General features: G+C 43.1%; 2 protein-coding genes across 3 annotated transcripts; one reads left to right on the top strand and one right to left on the bottom strand.

The window, feature by feature from the left end:
- The first annotated feature begins 416 nt into the window (after nt 1-416).
- gfm1 (G elongation factor, mitochondrial 1) lies at nt 417-18,527 on the top strand. The gene is made up of 18 exons (XM_085243519.1): nt 417-624; nt 721-873; nt 959-1,091; nt 6,078-6,282; nt 8,408-8,524; nt 8,714-8,864; nt 10,255-10,409; nt 10,537-10,621; nt 10,743-10,880; nt 11,168-11,269; nt 11,378-11,434; nt 11,546-11,683; nt 12,317-12,399; nt 15,513-15,675; nt 15,785-15,929; nt 16,027-16,187; nt 16,286-16,339; nt 17,159-18,527. Exons 1-18 carry the CDS (start codon nt 550-552, stop codon nt 17,288-17,290), a joined length of 2,247 nt encoding a protein of 748 aa, XP_085099645.1. The 5' UTR covers nt 417-549; the 3' UTR covers nt 17,291-18,527.
- On the bottom strand, nt 12,458-17,813 carry lxn (latexin). Of its 2 annotated transcripts, none has more exons than XM_085243534.1 (7): nt 17,676-17,813; nt 14,439-14,615; nt 14,285-14,347; nt 13,669-13,843; nt 13,319-13,455; nt 13,043-13,105; nt 12,458-12,834 (listed from the first exon to the last, which is right to left on the bottom strand). In XM_085243534.1, exons 1-7 carry the CDS (start codon nt 17,811-17,813, stop codon nt 12,718-12,720), a joined length of 870 nt encoding a protein of 289 aa, XP_085099660.1. In that variant the 3' UTR covers nt 12,458-12,717. The 2 variants fall into 2 exon arrangements, with proteins under 2 accessions (XP_085099660.1, XP_085099661.1); XM_085243535.1 differs by lacking the exon at nt 17,676-17,813 and adding an exon at nt 14,798-14,948.
- Nucleotides 18,528-18,631: the final 104 nt, after the last annotated feature.

The following is an 18,631-nucleotide window of genomic DNA, read 5'->3' as shown; positions in this document are numbered from 1 at the left end:
ACGACTGTGAATTTAATTTCCACAATAATCAGTTAACACAACGAAACACACCTTTCAACTTGTCATGTAATTTGAAACTGGGTTACTTTAAGACCTGGAATGTAAATGTGCTTGCTTATAAAGCACTTTGGTTCAACTTCTGTTGTTTAAATGTGCTATAGGTGATAAATAAAATAGACATGACAGTCAACACAAAGGTTCAGATATTTTTCATGTGCAAGTTGGAGATATATTTTTTATTTCCTAAAAAATAATTTATCAAACAGATAAATTAAGATTCGTGGCTAAACACGTTTGGCTTTTCAAAACACGTTAACATTTAAATAACATTAAAAGAAAGAAAGGGGACAAATAAATAAATAATGCGTTTTAAGAGAAAACTTAAACGTTTGTGATTTTGGTACTTCTGGGCTTCCGTAAACCCGGAAGCAGTCGTTTCACAAGCAGCTAGGGTCCCGGCGTGACTTTCACCGGGGTGTCAGCAGCACCGGGGTCATCTAAACAGGGCAATACTACGACCAAGCTGTACTCCACTGAGCTGTTGCCGAGATGAGGGTGTTAAAAGCGGGCATGTTTTTAGCTAAAACGCATCTTTCGGCGCGAGGAACCGTCACACTTAAAAAGGTAATATTATCTAACCCGGGTCTGCTGACTTGACCTCAGTCCAGTTTGTTTCACAGTCGGTAGATCGAGTGAACTGTGATGGTTTCATATCCTCAGGTGCTCATCAACAGCTGCCGGAGCTGCTCCTCCGGTGTCTTTCCAAGCGAGAGGATCCGCAACATCGGGATCTCCGCTCACATCGACTCTGGGAAAACCACCCTGACCGAGCGCGTGCTCTACTACACCGGCAGGATAGCAGAGATCCATGAGGTGAGTCCGTTTCATTGTCTTTATCAAGCTCCTTTTTCCGTTTAGGTGAGGCTCACGAATGCTTTCCCTCACCTGTGTTGTTTAGGTGAAGGGGAAAGATGGCGTTGGAGCCACTATGGACTCCATGGAGTTGGAGAGACAACGAGGCATCACCATCCAGTCAGCTGCTACATACACCGTGTGGAAAGATTACAACATCAACATAATTGACACGCCAGGTAATTAGACATACACCTAGTAAAAATGTAACTCATTACTGTGGTGCTTTGTGTAACTACAAAGTAACGTTTGCTGAGGTGAGCTGCACAGGTAGGGTAATTTAGTATTACCTGTTCATTAACTGTCAGTAAATGGTCAAAAATGAATCGACAGACTGATCCGCACTCACTCCAAAGCAGTTTTTACCTCTTGCTCTGCTACTAGTGCAGAGGAAGTGAGGTCAGCTATGAAGATACTTACCTGTGTAGGTATTGAGATGTCTAGGAGAGAAGACAATGGACCGTTTTGACCAGATTGTTTAACACAGTCTTGGAGAGTGAGAGGATGCCTGAAGAAAAGAGAAGTGTATTAGCATTGATTTTCACAAAAAAGGGTGATGTGCAGAGTTGTAGTAACTACAAAGAATAAAGTTGATGAGCCAGACCGTAAAGCTAGGGGAGGGAGTTGTTGACACTAGGTTAAGAACAGAGGGGATGATCAGTGAGCGCCTTAATTTTTAAAAAGAGCTCTACAGATATGATATTTGATTTTAGAGGGTTGATAGAGAGGTATAGAAGAGGTCAGAAGGAGTTGCACTGTGTCTTTTTTGGATCTAGACAAGCATTTGATGGGGTGCCAAGAGATACCGAGGAAGTCAGGAGTGACGGGGAAGTATGTGAGGGTGGTGCAGGACATGCATGAGGACAGCAAGGCAGTGGTGATGTGTTGTAGGAGTGACAGATGGGTTTGACTAGGCCCATCCAAAACCTTCATTTTATTTATTTATTTTTTGAGCCAGTCAGAGGGGGAATTGCTGGTGTGTTCTGCTGAAGAACCCAAGTGCTCTTGAGCTTCAGGGCACAACTCATGGTCAGACATTCTCCTTCAAGATTTTCTGCAAGTTGTTCAAGTCGCTCCTGAAGCAGCCTCATTTCCCTATGTTTTTTGGCAAATGTGAGAAGAGCCTTTGTGCCTTTTTTTTTCCCCAACTGCTTTCTTATTGTTGAGTCATGAACTTTGACCTTAACTGAGGCAAGTGAGGCATGCAGACATTTTTCTGGGTTTTTTTGTGACCTCCTGGATGCGTTGTCAGGGCACTCTTGGAGTTCACCACTGTTTTCTCCATTTGTGGATGATGCCTGTCATTGTAGTTCACAGGAATCCAATATACAGTGGGGCAAAAAAGTATTTAGTCAGCCACCGATTGTGCAAGTTCCCCTACTTAAAATGATGACAGAGGTCAGTAATTTGCACCAGAGGTACACTTCAACTGTGAGAGACAGAATGTGAAAAAAAAAAAAAAAAAAAAAAATCCATGAATCCACATGGTAGGATTTGTAAAGAATTTATCCGTAAATCAGGGTGGAAAATAAGTATTTGGTCAATAACAAAAATACAACTCAATACTTTGTAACATAACCTTTGTTGGCAATAACAGAGGTCAAACGTTTACTATAGGTCTTTAGCAGGTTTGCACACACAGTAGCTGGTATTTTGGCCCATTCCTCCATGCAGATCTTCTCGAGAGCAGTGATGTTTTGGGGCTGTCGCCGAGCAACACGGACTTTCAACTCCCGCCACAGATTTTCTATGGGGTTGAGGTCTGGAGACTGGCTAGGCCACTCCAGGACTTTCAAATGCTTCTTACGGAGCCACTCCTTTGTTGCCCGGGCGGTGTGTTTTGGATCATTGTCATGTTGGAAGACCCAGCCTCGTTTCATCTTCAAAGTTCTCACTGATTGTTACACCCCGGCCTAGGCAACCGGGGTGCAACGCAGGAAAATAAAAATAAGGCAAAACACACGAGAAAAAAAACTAAAGCTCTCCACCAAAATCCCAAAACGAAGGTGTCTCAAACGAAAATATTAACAAACCCATTTACAGCTATTTACAACAGACTATTTATTCACAACAAAACACCAAACTATTTACAACACGGGGGAGATCGCCACCATGACATACTGAAACACAGGGTTTAAATACATAGAGGGAGCAATCAGGAAATGGACCACAAGAGGGAAACACAGCTGGGGCAAATTAGAACTGACGAGACAGGGAAAACGTAAACTGAACACACTAAAATAACACAGACTTTCAAAGTAAAGCAGGAAATACATAACAGTCACGCAAAAACAAAACACTGACACACCGAAACGTAACATTTCCCCCTACCCAAAAATCAAACATGTAACCCCAAGTGAAATGTTTGATCAAAACCGGATGAAGGCTGGTGGAGGCTGGAGCGGTCCCACGGACCCTCCAGCGAAGACGGATGAAGTCTGGAGCGGTCCCACGGACCCTCCAGCGAAGGCAGACGAAGGCTGGAGCGGTGCCTCGGACCCTCCAGCGAAGACAAACGAAGACTGAAGCGGTGCCTCGGACCCTCCAGCAAAGGCAGACGAAGGCCGGAGCGGTGCCTCGGACCCTCCAGCGAAGGCGGACGAAGGCTGAAGAAGGCTGGAGCGGTCCCACGGACCCTCCAGCAGACGACGAAGGCTGGGGCGGTCCCTCGGACCCCCCAGCGAAGGCAAACGAAGACTGAAGCGGTCCCACGGACCCTCCAGCGGAGGCAGATGAAACCGAGGGAGGCTGGAGCGGTCCCCCTGACCCTCCAGCAGACGACGAAGGCTGGAGTGGTCCCACGGACCCTCCAGCGGAGACGGACGGCTGAAGCGAAGGCAGATGAAACTGATGACGGCTGGAGCGGTCCCACTGACCCTCCAGCAGACGACGAAGGCTGGAGCGGTCCCTCGGACCCTCCAGCGAAGGCGGATGAAGGCTGGAGCGGTCCCTCGGATCCTCCAGCGAAGACAGACGAGCAGCTCACCAGCTGCACACACGGACACGCAGTCCACCAGCTGCAGAAGGCTGGAGCGGTCCCTCGGATCCTCCAGCGAAGGCGGATGAAGGCTGGAGCGGTCCCTCGGATCCTCCAGCGAAGACAGACGAGCACTGAAGCGGACCTCGGACCCTCCAGCGATCCCGGACGAGCCCCCATATGTTACACCCCGGCCTAGGCAACCGGGGTGCAACGCAGGAAAATAAAAATAAGGCAAAACACACGAGAAAAAAAACTAAAGCTCTCCACCAAAATCCCAAAACGAAGGTGTCTCAAACGAAAATATTAACAAACCCATTTACAGCTATTTACAACAGACTATTTATTCACAACAAAACACCAAACTATTTACAACACGGGGGAGATCGCCACCATGACATACTGAAACACAGGGTTTAAATACATAGAGGGAGCAATCAGGAAATGGACCACAAGAGGGAAACACAGCTGGGGCAAATTAGAACTGACGAGACAGGGAAAACGTAAACTGAACACACTAAAATAACACAGACTTTCAAAGTAAAGCAGGAAATACATAACAGTCACGCAAAAACAAAACACTGACACACCGAAACGTAACACTGATGGAAGGAGGTTTTGGCTCAAAATCTCACGATACATGGCCCCATTCATTCTGTCCTTAACACGGATCAGTCGTCCTGTCCCCTTGGCAGAAAAACAGCCCCATAGCATGATGTTTCCACTCCCATGCTTCACAGTAGGTATGGTGTTCTTGGGATGCAACTCAGTATTCTTCTTCCTCCAAACACGACGAGTTGAGTTTATACCAAAAAGTTCTACTTTGGTTTCATCTGACCACATGACATTCTCCCAATCCTCTGCTGTATCATCCATGTGCTCTCTGGCAAACTTCAGGCGAGTTTGGAGTCTGACTGTTTGATGCTGTGGACAGGTGTCTTTTATACAGATGATGAGTTCAAACAGGTGCCATTCATACAGGTAACGAGTGGGGGACAGAAAAGCTTCTTACAGAAGACGTTACAGGTCTGTGAGAGCCAGAGATTTTCCTTGTTTGAGGTGACCAAATACTTATTTTCCTCCCTAATTTACGAATAAATTCTTTACAAATCCTACCATGTGGATTCATGGATTTTTTTTTCACATTCTGTCTCTCACAGTTGAAAAGTACCTCTGGTGCAAATTACCGACCTCTGTCATCATTTTAAGTGGGGGAACTTGCACAATTGGTGGCTGACTAAATACTTTTTTGCCCCACTGTAAATGGCTTTATAACCATTTCCAGACTGATAAATGTCAATGACTTTGTTTCTCAGCTTTTGACATGATGTGACATGATGTGTTGCTTTTTGAGATCATTTAGCATCACTTCACTTTGTCAGACAGGTTCTGTGTCAGTGATTTGTTGATTCTACAGTAGAAATTAGACTTGTTTGTGGGTAATGAAATTGAAAAGAATGTCGTTAGACAGTTAATGATGTAACGAGGCAGGGGATAATACATTTTCACAGCACTGATGTCATTGGTTGGTTTTCCTTCTGTCCTGATCAGTTTATTTGAGTCACACGGTTCAAAAACACAAAACAAAAACACACATCCGATATCAAAATCGGTTGATATTTTTGTTTGTTTTAGCTCTTTATAAAACTGCAACAGCATCAAAATCCAGCCTTGCTCATTAGGCTTTATTTTGTTGTGTGGTTTGCCACAGAAGCCACGTGAATTAAAATTAAAGTGTGCTGTAGTCTTCGCACCTTAGTGGTGTTGTAGAGTGAGGCGTGATTGTTTATTTGTAATGTATTTTAAACATTTTTGTGCACCTGAGGATCTAAAGCTGCTCACATTGTCTGTTTGGAAGTGGAAAAGTGATTCAGAGCTGATGTAATTGTAACTTTCCTCCACCAAAAATTTAACAGAGGATAAAAGTTGAAAGAACTTTGAATGTTATAGTCTCACGTAAAAGCCAGACATTTTTTTCTCAACAGAGAGTGTCAGTGGCCCCGAGTCATCTATGTTGTATGTTAGCATTTCTATCATTTAATCAGAACCAGTCATGCAGTTGCAACGTCCCTGCTTTGATCATTTTTTTTCTGTCAACTCTTTAACAGCGGTAGAAATGTGAAGGGGTGTGAAGGCACATTTTCAGCACTTTCATTTTGAGTGCGTCTGAACTCGATGTGCCTCACAGGTCACGTGGACTTCACCATCGAGGTGGAGCGTGCTCTGCGCGTGCTGGATGGAGCCGTGCTGGTTCTGTGCGCGGTGGGAGGCGTCCAGTGTCAAACCATGACGGTAAACAGACAAATGAAACGCTACAGCGTCCCCTTCCTCACCTTCATCAACAAGCTGGACCGAATGGGCGCCAACCCCGGACGAGCCCTGCAGCAGATGAGGTACGGTTTGTACACACACGTCACCAGTGTTGGTCAAGTTACTTGAAAAAAGTAATCAGTAACTAATTACTGATTACTTCCCCCAAAAAGTAATCCCGTTACTTTACTGATTACTTATTTTCAAAAGTAATTAATTACTTAGTTACTTTTTAAAAACACGATTTACAACCTGAATAGGTGATAAAGCGATAGATCTTTCAGCCCAATTCTACTTTTTCTGCATAATCCATCATACAAAATGTAATCAAATGGAAAAGTCTCTTTTTAAAACTTTTATAGTTTTATTAATTTGAATCTTTTAACTTTATGCATCAAGCAAAAATTTAATTATATGCAACATTCTCTGACTGGAAGAAATTTGTTTAATATTTAAACCTATTTTCTGCACATTCCAGCACATAAAATATTTTTTTTTTTTTTGTGTTTACACTCACTCTTTCAAATAGATGCAAGTAAAACACAGCAGAAAATAAATAAAATCAAAGACTAGCGGTCCTGTTGCTCTATTTTCACCTGTACAGCAGGAGTTGGGTAGGCGGAGGTTTACCCTGGTGCAGGTGTGCCGCAGCGGTCAGTGGAAGGATACGGCAGTTTCTCTGTGAATTTTCCATTACGTCATAGCGCACTTGGAGCTTGCTTGGAAGTTTAGGGGTTTTTTTCGCTGTAAAAAGATGTTTTCTTCCCACGCACAATGCTAATGGACACTAATGTTTTTGTCACTTTTTATGGAATCAAACTCAAAGTAAGGTCAGTACTTCCACGCTTTAAACGCTGCACGCTCATACTCTCTCCCGCACTCGATATATGATCCACTGTTGATCTGCACACAGCTGTTGTCACGAACGTCGCACTCGCTTACGTCACTGTCATGAGACATTCTCGCAAAAAAATCACGGTTTTAGTAACGCACTAACGCAGCGTTCCTACGGGAAAGTAACGGTAATCTAATTACCGTTTTTGCAATAGTAATCCCTTACTTTACTAGTTACTTGAAAAAAGTAATCGGATTACAGTAACGCGTTACTGCCCATCTCTGCACGTCACACAGAGAGAACAGTCAGACGCATCGGCATGTTTGCCGTTACACCACAGGGCTGAGGACTGAAGAATAACGTGTATGGACTGGATGAGCAAACAGCTTTGAAAGGCTTTGAGACGTCGGTAGAAAAACTGAGGAGAGATTAGTTCTGCCACCTTTACAACCTACGCAAAATTGAAGCATAAACAACTTATCTGAAACCACATCTTGACCTGGTGTGCATAACAAGCATAAACGCACAGTATGCTCATGGTGAGAGCATGCTTTAAAGACAAGTTATTTAAGGAGTAGCTGACTTCCTAAGGTCTCACTTGCATAGGCCCATGTTCTCCAACATGAATGTCCTCTTCAGGCACCACGATTGGTGCTTTAAGCAGTTTTTAACTGGATAATAATACAGATTAGGTGATAATTGTATTAACTTATCAGCAATGTGTGTATTTAACATTTCCATTACCAAACCATGTGACTTAATTGTACTTATACTTTTAAGATATCAGCTGAGGGGCCACAGTGACCTTCTTGGATGGACCTGGGTGCCTTTAAAGGATGTATTTATTATAGGTTGCAGTTTAAAAAACAAAATCATAAACTCCCTAAATCCTTAGAGGTAACTTGAAAGTGACACTGTAGTTGGACTTTTATTTTTAACTCCATGTTTCAGTCTTTGGATCTTTAGCCAGAAGAATCCCTTGAGAAAATGTAGACCAGTCCTTGTATCTCAGCTTTTTCATGTCTGACACTGACTGTGTTAAGTGTTTCATTAATGCAGCAAACACAAAGACTAACTTCTTAATCAATAATACAGCTTGTAAATGCAATAAAACAAATATATTTAACCCATATTCCACATTGCACACTAGATTGCAGTGTAGTAATCAATATTTTTCCCCCGTTTGTTTGCACATTTGGTGTATTCAACGTTTCTTTTCCTGGACTTTTATTATTTTATTAGTTTGCATGAAATCAAAGAGCAGTAAAATGTGAGAATATACAGGAGCTCTTTAGGTTCTTGCAGTAAGCAGCTGTGTGTTTCTTTCTTTGGATTTTTTCGCAGTTTTAAAGAAATTTTCTACTTTTTTTAAGATCCAAACTGAACCACAACGCAGCGTTTGTGAACATCCCCATCGGGCTGGAGGGGAACATGCGTGGCATCATTGACCTCATAGAGGAGCGGAGCATGTATTTCGAAGGACAGTTTGGGTAAGATGAATTTATGTGTAAATGGGTGGTTTTTATTTTCCCTCTGCCATGAATTAGACTTAAGGTCAGCTATTGTACAATTAAACTGTTGCGATCTGCATCAGTCCCATAGAAATTGTGGATAAGACCAAGTTTCCTTACGAGTCTGATCTGTATAAAATATTTAAAGCTGCGTCGTGCTTCCTGCAGGCAAACTATGCGCTATGATGAGATCCCGGCAGATTTTCGAGCTGAGGCCGCAGACCGCAGGCAGGAACTGGTGGAGTGTGTCGCCAATGCTGATGAAATCTTGGGAGAGATGTTCCTGGAGGAAAAAATTCCAACCAAAGATGATCTGAAGGTTTGAGAGACCAGTTTGTGTGAAATCTAACAGTGTCAACTAAACTCCAACAAAAACAAACAAACAAAAAAAATCCTCAATTAAACCCGCTGGTATCTGAGGTATAGTCACTAGTTATTGGTCATTTCATTAGGTACGTCTGTTCAACTGTTCGTTAATCTGAATATCTAATCAGCCAATCACATGGCAGCAACTCAGTGCATTAGGCATGTAGACAGGGTCAGGATGACCTGCTGAAGTTCAAGCTGAGCATCGGACTGGGGAACAAAGGTGATTTAAGTGACTCTGGATGTGGTATGGGTGTTGATACCAGCTTGGTTTCAGAAGCTGCTGATATCCTGGGTTTTTCCTGCACAACCATCTCTAGAGTTTACAGAGAATAGTCAGAAAAGGAGAAAACATCCAGTGAGCAGCAATCGTCTGTGTGTAAATGCCTTGTTGATCCCATAGGTAAAAGATCAGTAGGGCAACAATAACTTAAATAACCACTTGTTATAACCAAGAAATGAAGATAATGAATGTACGTCACATTGAACCTTGTAGCAGATGGGTTACAGCAGCAGAAGACTGCAACTGACGGTACAACTTACATGAAAAAAGGTGCTGTGGTCTGAGGACTGTTTCTGCTGTGACATTCAGATGGTCCGAATTTGACATAAACGACATGAAAGTATTGATCCATCCTGCTTCTTATCAGCAGTTCAGTTTGGTGCTGATGTAATGGTGTGGGGGATACTTTGGCCTCTTAGTACTATCTGAGGAATGATTAAATGCAGCAGCCAACCTGAGTATTGTTGCTGACCGTGCAGGTTCTCTTTATGACCACTGTGCACCAATCTTCCAGCAGGATAACACATCATGTCACAAAGCTCAAATCATCTCAAACTGGTTTCTTGAACGTGACAATTAGTTCATTGTACTCAAATGAACACCACAGTTCGCCGGATCTCAACCTAGTAGAGCACCTTTGCGATGTGGTGGAACAGGAAATTCACATCATGGATGTGCAGCTGATAAATCTGCAGCAACGTTGCGATCCTCTCATGTCAACATGGATGAAAATACCTCAGGAATGTTTCCTGTGTCGTAAAGAATTAAGGCAAAAAGTAGGTCCAACCCAGTACTGTCAGGGTGTACCTAATAAAGTGACCGGTGATTGTATTTCAGACTTGATACAAGTGGTGGCGATCCAAAGAAGCAAACATATCTGAGAGTCAGTTTTGATCAGTCCGGAAATACCAAATTTGGCATCACCAGTTACCCCAAAGTTTGTATAGAAATCCTGAAAATCATTCAGAATTTTCACATCCAAATTTTGAGATTAACATTTCACATCAGCGAAGAGATAAAGGCATTTGTCTCAATCAGTTTTCACCTCACTGCCTTCCAGGCAGCAATCCGCCGGGCTACGGTGCAGCGTCTCTTCACCCCAGTGTTGGTGGGCACAGCGCTGAAGAACAAAGGTGTCCAGCCTCTACTGGACGCCGTCCTGGATTACCTGCCCAACCCCAGTGAAGTCAAAAACTACGCCATCCTCAATGAAGAGTGAGTATGAAGAGGAACGTCAGTTTGCATGCAAAGTGTCCTGAAACTGTAGATTTAAATCAAAATCAGATTAAAAGTTGTTTGTTTTTTTTTCCACTAACATTGGCGGGTTTTTCCACTCTGTTAGAGATTCCACTGAAACCAAAAAGATTCAAATGGACCCAACGAGAGACTCTGCAAACCCCTACGTTGGTCTGGCTTTCAAACTGGAGGTGATTCAGTTTGACAGAGAGCATCTGTTCTGTCTCATGTCCTCGTGATCTCTCTATTTCTGCACATTTGTGCAATAGAAATACTTCAGTTTGCCATGTTCTGCTATTTCCTGTCTTTCAGGCCGGGAGGTTTGGTCAGCTGACGTACATACGAGTGTATCAAGGCTGTCTGAAGAAGGGAGAATATATTTACAACACACGCACAAGCAAGAAAGTCAGAGTTCAGAGGCTCGTGCGTCTTCATGCTGATCAGATGGAGGTGAGAGCAAACCGGCGTTGCGTCAGCAGGCTGTGAGAGGTCACAGTTTTCCATCTGTGGTTTGCACATTAAACAGCAGAGCAGCATGACTGGTCAGAAAGATTGGGTTCCTCTTTTTGGCTTTAATCAAGGGTGTAGATATCAACCACATCCCCTGTGACACCAAAACAACATGTTTGCACCCATCTTCTATCAAAACAAGATGTGAAACTGTTTTTTAGTCATTCCTATCATCATTTTTAAAAAACAATCATCCTGCTTTTTGTGCTCTCTCTCTGCTTTGAAAGGATGTGGATGAGGTTTATGCGGGAGATATCTGTGCCCTGTTTGGAATCGACTGTGCCAGCGGAGACACTTTCACATCCAAGACAACTGCTGACCTGTCCATGGTAAGAAGCAAAGGACACCCGAAAGACAAAGAAACCTGCTTCTTTTTAAAGTGTTTTTGTGCCTCATGAGAAGCATCTTCATTTGATGTCAATTTTTAACACCCACAGGAGTCCATTCACATCCCTGAACCTGTCATTTCCATGGCGATGAAGCCAGCCAACAAGGTAAAAATACTCGTTTAACCTGAAAGACGTGCCTTTTATTATAACTCTAGTCTTAAATCCACCTCTTTGTCACTCCCTCTTATTATTAATTCCTCTTGTGCGACTGAACAGAACGACCTGGATAAATTCTCTAAAGGAATCAACCGTTTCACCAGAGAAGACCCGACGTTTAGAGTGCATTATGACACTGAGAGCAAAGAAACCATCATCTCAGGCATGGGCGAGCTGCATCTGGAAATCTACTCACAGGTACTCACTTAGACAGGTTGCACGTTTCATGGGACATCTCATCAAATCCATTATATAACGTGGGGATAATTATTTCATCTCCCTGCTGAATCTGTAAGTTTACTCACTTAAAAAGAAACAAACGGGCTTGGATTGGTCTTGTAGTCCATTCCAGCCTTGTGCAGGTCCACACTCTTCTCCCTGTTGTGCATTGGAAAGAAACTGATTGTGTGGACAGGTGTGCTTTAAACACACAAGTTGATATCAGGAGTCTGTAATTGATTGACTGATTGTAATCTGTGTGCCCAGTTTGGATGAAGGGGATCGAATACTTGTTTCGCTCAAGGACATTCAAATCAATTTCTAATGTTTATGTAACAGATTTGTTCCGTCTCTCTACTTTAGAAACTACTAGAAAAATTAGGCTGTTAATTTCTTTGTGAGCAAACTAACAAATTCAGTGAGGGAATCAAATAATTTAGTGAGTGTCTTTGGCCTTACCAGCGTTGCTTTATCTCAGGCTAATTTTGGAGTTTGGAGTAAAGTACTTCAGTAGTATTTCCATGAAGGCTTTAATTCTGCAAATTAACAGATCTCTGTTCTGAGTAACCTTTATGATCTAATCCAAGTTTATTTTTGCTCTTTTTCTCTCAGAGGATGGAGAGGGAATACAACTGCCCCTGTGTGATGGGAAAACCCAAAGTAGCTTTCAGAGAGACGATCACCAGTCCCGTACCGTACGTCCTGATAGTCTTTGTCCTTACGCGCACGCACATACAAGCACGCACAAAATACTTTGTCATTGTAAACAGTTTATTTAAGCTAAAATAGACCAAACACAGACATTTAAAACAATTTCAGTATATCATATACTTATGAGTTAAAGCATTTAAGAGTGTAAATTCTAGGTTTCAGCAGTAGATCTGTGCCTAGTGCTTGTAGCGTCATCATGAAAAAACAACAACAACAAAAAAAACCATTTATGCGCCAATATTTGACCCCACAAGATGTGAGGACAAATAAGTGGTCTTGGCTGTGTGATGAACACCCACAGATTAGTTAGTCTTTGGAGATTTTTCCCTTTCATGGCGGTGAGGCAGCCGCTTCATCTGCACCACTTTAACCCCCTCTGCAGGAGACCAGGTAAACAGCATCTTCCAGTGAATGATTTCCTGTATCGGCACAGAAAAATGTCAGATCAGCGAGATCTCTGGATGCAAAAATGTGGCTCAGATTGAATAGCAAAGTTTAGCATGAGTGCAGTAAAGTGCATGTTTAATTTACTCCAACACACCACAAGTACCAAATCTATTAGGATTATAAAAAGTTTTATTTTAGCATTTCAGGCTTTTTAAAGGCATTTTTTAGCCAAGTGTCTACCTGGGACACCATTTCATGCAGCAGTGTGTGACAGTCAAACTCCAGGTGGTCCTCCTCAGTTGTCTGTAGGAAACAAAACAAAAAAAAAATTTTTTTAAAGGCTTAATACATTTGTTTATATGGCCGACATAACCTGTCTTGTTTTACCACATGAAGGACTTTTATTGACAATCTGTATGTATTCAGTAAATCGTGCAGACATGGGGCTTAAAGGGGGGGGGGGCGTGATCAATTTCTTATAATAAGCTCATATTTAAATTTTTGTAAAGCACCTACCAGCTGAGTGATGTTGGCCACCTGAGCCACGTTGTACAGAGTGTTTTCAGTGGATTCATTCAGCATGATGAAGCTGGAGGCCAGAATGCCCAGATGCCAAAAAGGCTTCATGTCGGGCTCGATGTGACCGTGGCTGTCTGAGGGAAGTTTAGAGTTCTCAGTTACGTCTCATCTCTCAAGCGTCCTGCGTTCATGATGACAGCACTTGTGTTGTCAATGTTTAGAGGAACACCGCAGCACTGACAGTGTTGAAATGTCTGAACGCAACTGTTGTGCAAAATCTGACTTTCAGTGTTGATTGGGTGGAACTGCAGTAGCTTGGACAGTTAAGCCTGTTTTATTGGACTTACCTGGTAAGTACTGTGCAGACATCAGGGTTTGGTTGGTCTTGTATTTTTGGTATAGAGCCTCTTCTTGAGCTTTAATGTCAATTTTAAGGAGCTCCTCAAGCGAGGCTTTGACTTCAGGTGGCTGTTGCCCTTTTCCTTTTGGAAAGAAAAGCTCTGCAGAGCAAGTCTGTGTAGTCTGAAGGAGTTAAACAAAACAAAGTTAGCAAAAAACGAATAGTAAAGGCATTCTTAGTGAGCAAGAAATGGGAGTGGATGTAGCCCAGATGAGTCGAGGTTGCACCACACCATCATACAAGCTAACATAAGCCTCCTTTTATAGGCTGTTTAGTCATTCTTGTCAGACCTGCTCACACTAAGCCAGACGCTGTGAGATTGTTTACCATACCTAAGATTTATTTGTAGGATCTTTCAATAGGCAGCAGCAAACACAGATAACGCTGTGTTTGGGAGTGGGTGAAGACATTTATTCAGATTACCTCCACCCTATTTGAGAGGTGGATCATTACTCTTTGTGGTTCTTAAGAAGCTGCAGCTGCACCCCCCCTCCCTCCTCCACCATTATGTCTTTTTTCCTCACATTGTGGTTAAAAGAAAAAGAGAAAAAAGAAAGTCCTACATTGGTTATGATATCATTCACCGAGAGCTCCAGCTGATACTTTCTTCCGGAGTCTGCCACATCCTGAAAGAAAAATTGGAAATTCAAGTTGTTGTTGTTGTTTTTTTATTTACAGTGGCATATTCACATATTTCAGTGTTGAAGGTCAGCTGACCTCTGCGTTCCCACTGTGGACCGTCTGCACTCCGATCAGCCTGAATGGTGAACCGTACCGGGTGTTGAGGTAGTGTTGGACCACCTGAGCTGCCCTCCTGGCAGGGTAGTGATTTGGGTTCAGCTCGCCAGTTGCCATCACATCCTCCTCGGCTCCCTCCTCTGTCCGTGCCTTTATCTGTGGGTGGAAAGTGGAGGGAGAGGGAAAAGGAGTGAATGAGAACAGAAGATGGTTATTGTGCAGGGCTTCCAGTTCCTGGAGGACTTTGATCTTTAGGTGTGAGCAGCTATGTAGACAAACACAGCTTTGCACACAACAGCCACTGAGCAATACAGGAAAGAAACCATGTGTTTTCTTACAGGGTGAAGTGATACGCAGCTGTGAAGTGTCCCAAACTGAATTAAAGTGGGGAGTGAATCTCTGCCAACTGGAATGTTTTTTCCCCTCACAGTCGGTGTTCCGAGTCAGCTGCTCCTCGCGCAAATGGAAAGATAACTTCCCACTTCCTCTGACAGTAGAGTTCACTGAGGACTGCCCCTTTTTAAAGAGACAGAGCCCTTTTTAACACTTCCTCCTGACTTTAAAAAAAAAAAAAAAAAGCAGCGCTTTACAGCAAACAGACCTCTGCAAATGTTTGCAACTTAGTAAAGTAGGTCAAATTTGGTTATATAGTAATGGAGAGTTTCAGCTTCAGTTAAAATATGAAGGAAATGTTCACATTTTAGTGGATAGAGCTGGAGCTTAAGTATACTTGGTATTGGTACAATCTTATATTTGGAGTAAATTAGAGATCCCCAACAGACATATTTATAAATGCAATTTCATCAATCATCAGAAGTACTGAATAGTTAAAGTTACATCTCATCTTTCCTCATTAAAACAGCCTAGAATATGCAAATACTTTGTTATAAACCCAAAATAAAACTGTACATTCCAGTACTTAAACCTACTTTAGTTTCTTAAGAGTATTCTTGGTTATGTTGGTTCTTTGATTTGATTGGTGCATACATTTGGATCATCTACTTCCTGTTGTGTCGCTCTATGTTAACAAGTGTTCCCCCCACTCTCTCGTAGATTTGACTTCACCCATAAGAAGCAGAGTGGCGGCTCCGGGCAGTACGGTAAAGTCATCGGGGTCCTCGAGCCTCTCGAGTCAGACCATTACACCAAACTGGAGTTTGAAGATCAAACTGTTGGAACCAACGTCCCAAAGCAGTTTGTGCCAGCTGTTGAAAAGGCATGCAAACACTTTCACGTGGTCTCACAGAATAAGTTTTAAACACAAGTGGAAGCGATTCCAAATTTAAAGTCTCGATTTTCTCCCTCCTTCCCCCATCGTGCTGCAGGGCTTCAAGGACGCCTGTGAGAAGGGCCCTCTGAGCGGGCACAAGATCTCAGGAGTCCGATTCCTCCTGGAAGACGGAGCGCACCACATGGTCGACTCCAATGAGATCTCCTTTATCCGCGCAGGAGAGGGCGCTCTAAAACAAGGTGAGGACGCCCTTCTGTTTGTTTTTTCCATTTGTGTCCGATTCAGCTGAAAAATATCTGGTTTATGTTGCCGCTGGGTTCACCGTTTTCTCCACAGCTATGGAAAAGGCCAACGCAGTGATCCTGGAGCCAATCATGTCCGTGGAAGTCGTTGCACCCCAGGAGTTTCAAGGAGCTGTCATTGCTGGAGTAAACCGCCGCCACGGCGTCATCACAGGACAGGATGGGGGTGAAGGATACTTCACTCTTTATGCTGATGTAAGTCCAGTAAATATAAACGATACAGTGCTTATCTCCAGTTTCACCCGCTTTCTTGTCCTGCTTTAACTCGAATGTCATCCTGTTTGTTCCAACAGATCCCACTAAATGACATGTTTGGTTACGCCACAGAGCTGCGCTCTTGTACTGAGGTAAGTTCAAAAACATACAAAACCTGACGGTCAGGTAATGTTGAGGAATGAGTTCAATTAAAGTTTGTTTTTCAAATGATATCATAGACCATATGGTAGGTGTTTAATATGAGGTAAAGCCTCCTGTGGATGTGGTGAAAGTGGTCACTCGTCTGTGCAAAGACTGTATAAGTATTCAATCTGTTGTCAAAGAACTGCCCTCCATTTTTGGACATTTGCAGCGGTTGCGTTTGGCTCTGATAAGCATGCTGATCCTGCATGTCCCAGTCATCCTCGACAGGAAACTTGTTACAACATAATGCTGGTCAAGGAAGCATCTGGATATGCTCCTCATCCAGGAGGGCCTGCACTACTCTGGCAGCGTGGAGGGGTGGGGGACATCTTTCTGCTGAACTAGCTGCAGGGTGGGGGTACTGCCATAACAATGACTGGAGCTCATCTCAGGACGTCTGTCCAGTCACATTTCCATCAAGAACAATCAGATCAGAGCTGGTGCTCTAAGCAGAGGCTTGAACACGCATGTATGACAGTATGCAGTCTGCTGAAGCCTCCGCCTGCTATGTAGCCCATTTGTGCTACTTTGATAGCCTACAGCTGGAGTTCACAGTAAAAACTGGAGGCTTCTTGGATGAGTGCGTCAAGTGTGTTGATCAGGTCCTGGATTTTGGCAACTAGATATGGTTCAAAGAATTTTTAGCGAGAAAGATTAGATGGATTGGAGATGTGCACGGACAAAAATAGAGGAAATTCTTGGAATCAGACATGGTTTGTAGAAGAAGACAGCTGAATTGCTAACATGTTGTGTCATTGTTTATTCAGGGGAAAGGAGAGTACACCATGGAGTACAGCAGATATCAGCCCTGCCTGCCCGCCACACAAGAAGAACTCATCCACAAATACTTGGAGGCTACAGGACAGCTGCCAGCGAAGAAGAACAAGTGGAAGAGCTGAACTCATCATTTTCTCCTCATCTTCAACCACGGCTCTACACAAAAACAAGATTTTACTTTCCTTTAGTTGTTTAATCCCCCCTCCTAATGTCTGCCTCACGTGGAAAGACTATTTATTACCTGCATTTTAGCAACAGTTAAGTCTGCAGGCAGCGTTTAAGCTCAGAGTTTTGACTTGAGCTTATAATGGCTTTTGTACTATGTACAGAAAGGTCTTTATGTTATAATGATTGCAACAAAGACGTATTACCTTCAAGTGTACTTGCATGAGTGTGTGTCAGTCATTGCACAATAACATCTTGGAAACATTTCATCCCTCCCTTCAAATCCAGCTACTAAGCAACACAAACCACAGCACAACAGTCGTCCACCGGGTTGCTCCTCACCTGCTCAGATTCATCCGCCGTCTCAGGTATGCTGTTGGGATGAGCTGACGTGTCCGCTGAGGCAGTCGGAGGGCTGATTGTCACGTCGGGAATCCCACTTACTCCCATTAACACAGCCAGAACGACGACGAGCCTCATTATTTCAAACGGACGCTGGGAGAAAACAGTAACGACTTCAGTGGAAGAGCGCAGGCGGGGAAATGACTGTCCTGTGAGAGTGGAGTTATGTAAAGAGGAGGAGGAAGCAGAGAGAAGAGACTGTCCAGATCCTGCTGTCTTCCTGCAGCAATCTGTATCCAAACAAACTGCTCCACTTTATCTGCTGTGCTCTCAAGCTGCAGGTGTGATTAATCAGAAAGCTTGGCGCTGGGCTGCTGTTTGTCACTTAAATTTGGGGGAGGAAGACTTTTACTTTGCCAGATTAAACATGTTTCTGCCCAATATCAGCTTGCCAAAGGAAAAACTGAAAAAATGTCTAAAACTAGGTGGTCTGCACTTCACATTTTGTGAACAATCATTTTTTTTTAATAAAACAAATGCTTTTGTTGACCTTGAAAGCCATAGTTCAGGAAACACATTTGGGACGTCCCCACAGACGTCACTGTAAGATTGTTTCTGTCGACTTTTATCCCGTTAACTGACTGGGAGAGGAAAAAGAACAGATTGGACACAGACCTGTGGGACAAAATGGACTGTTGCAAAGAATAATCTGACACTAATTCACAGGAACAACCCTGATAGCATGTTCTAGCTCCTGGGTTTGCTATCTAAAAGCTCTGGCTCCCATTTGACTCATTGTGTTTGTTCACGGATTAATCAATGAAATGGAAAATTAAATACTGCTTTTCAACAGCTGCCATTCTTAAATATTCAGTTTACTGACGGCAAATGAACGATAATGGTTGCATATTAATTTTCCATTGACTGGAAAAACAAACAACCCACTTCCACCGGAC

Source organism: Mchenga conophoros, linkage group LG14 (genome assembly GCF_057382185.1).
Source record: "Mchenga conophoros isolate Kocher_MC1m ecotype Shallow Benthic linkage group LG14, M_conophoros_male_GT1.1, whole genome shotgun sequence".
Lineage (NCBI taxonomy): Eukaryota > Metazoa > Chordata > Actinopteri > Cichliformes > Cichlidae > Mchenga > Mchenga conophoros.
Note: the sequence above shows the minus strand (reverse complement) of the source record. Positions and strands in the feature narration are given on the sequence as shown.

Excerpts from the sequence above, each read along its gene's own strand:
- lxn (XM_085243534.1), bottom strand. The coding sequence starts at position 17,813 with ATGAGGCTCGTCGTCGTTCTGGCTGTGTTAATGGGAGTAAGTGGGATT. Across the intron at positions 14,348-14,438 it reads TCCACAGTGGGAACGCAGAG|GATGTGGCAGACTCCGGAAG; the intron begins GTCAGCTGACCT and ends TTTTTCTTTCAG. Across the intron at positions 13,456-13,668 it reads GTCTGCACAGTACTTACCAG|ACAGCCACGGTCACATCGAG; the intron begins GTAAGTCCAATA and ends AACTTCCCTCAG.
- gfm1 (XM_085243519.1), top strand. The coding sequence starts at position 550 with ATGAGGGTGTTAAAAGCGGGCATGTTTTTAGCTAAAACGCATCTTTCG. Across the intron at positions 625-720 it reads GAACCGTCACACTTAAAAAG|GTGCTCATCAACAGCTGCCG; the intron begins GTAATATTATCT and ends TCATATCCTCAG. Across the intron at positions 6,283-8,407 it reads CGAGCCCTGCAGCAGATGAG|ATCCAAACTGAACCACAACG; the intron begins GTACGGTTTGTA and ends ACTTTTTTTAAG.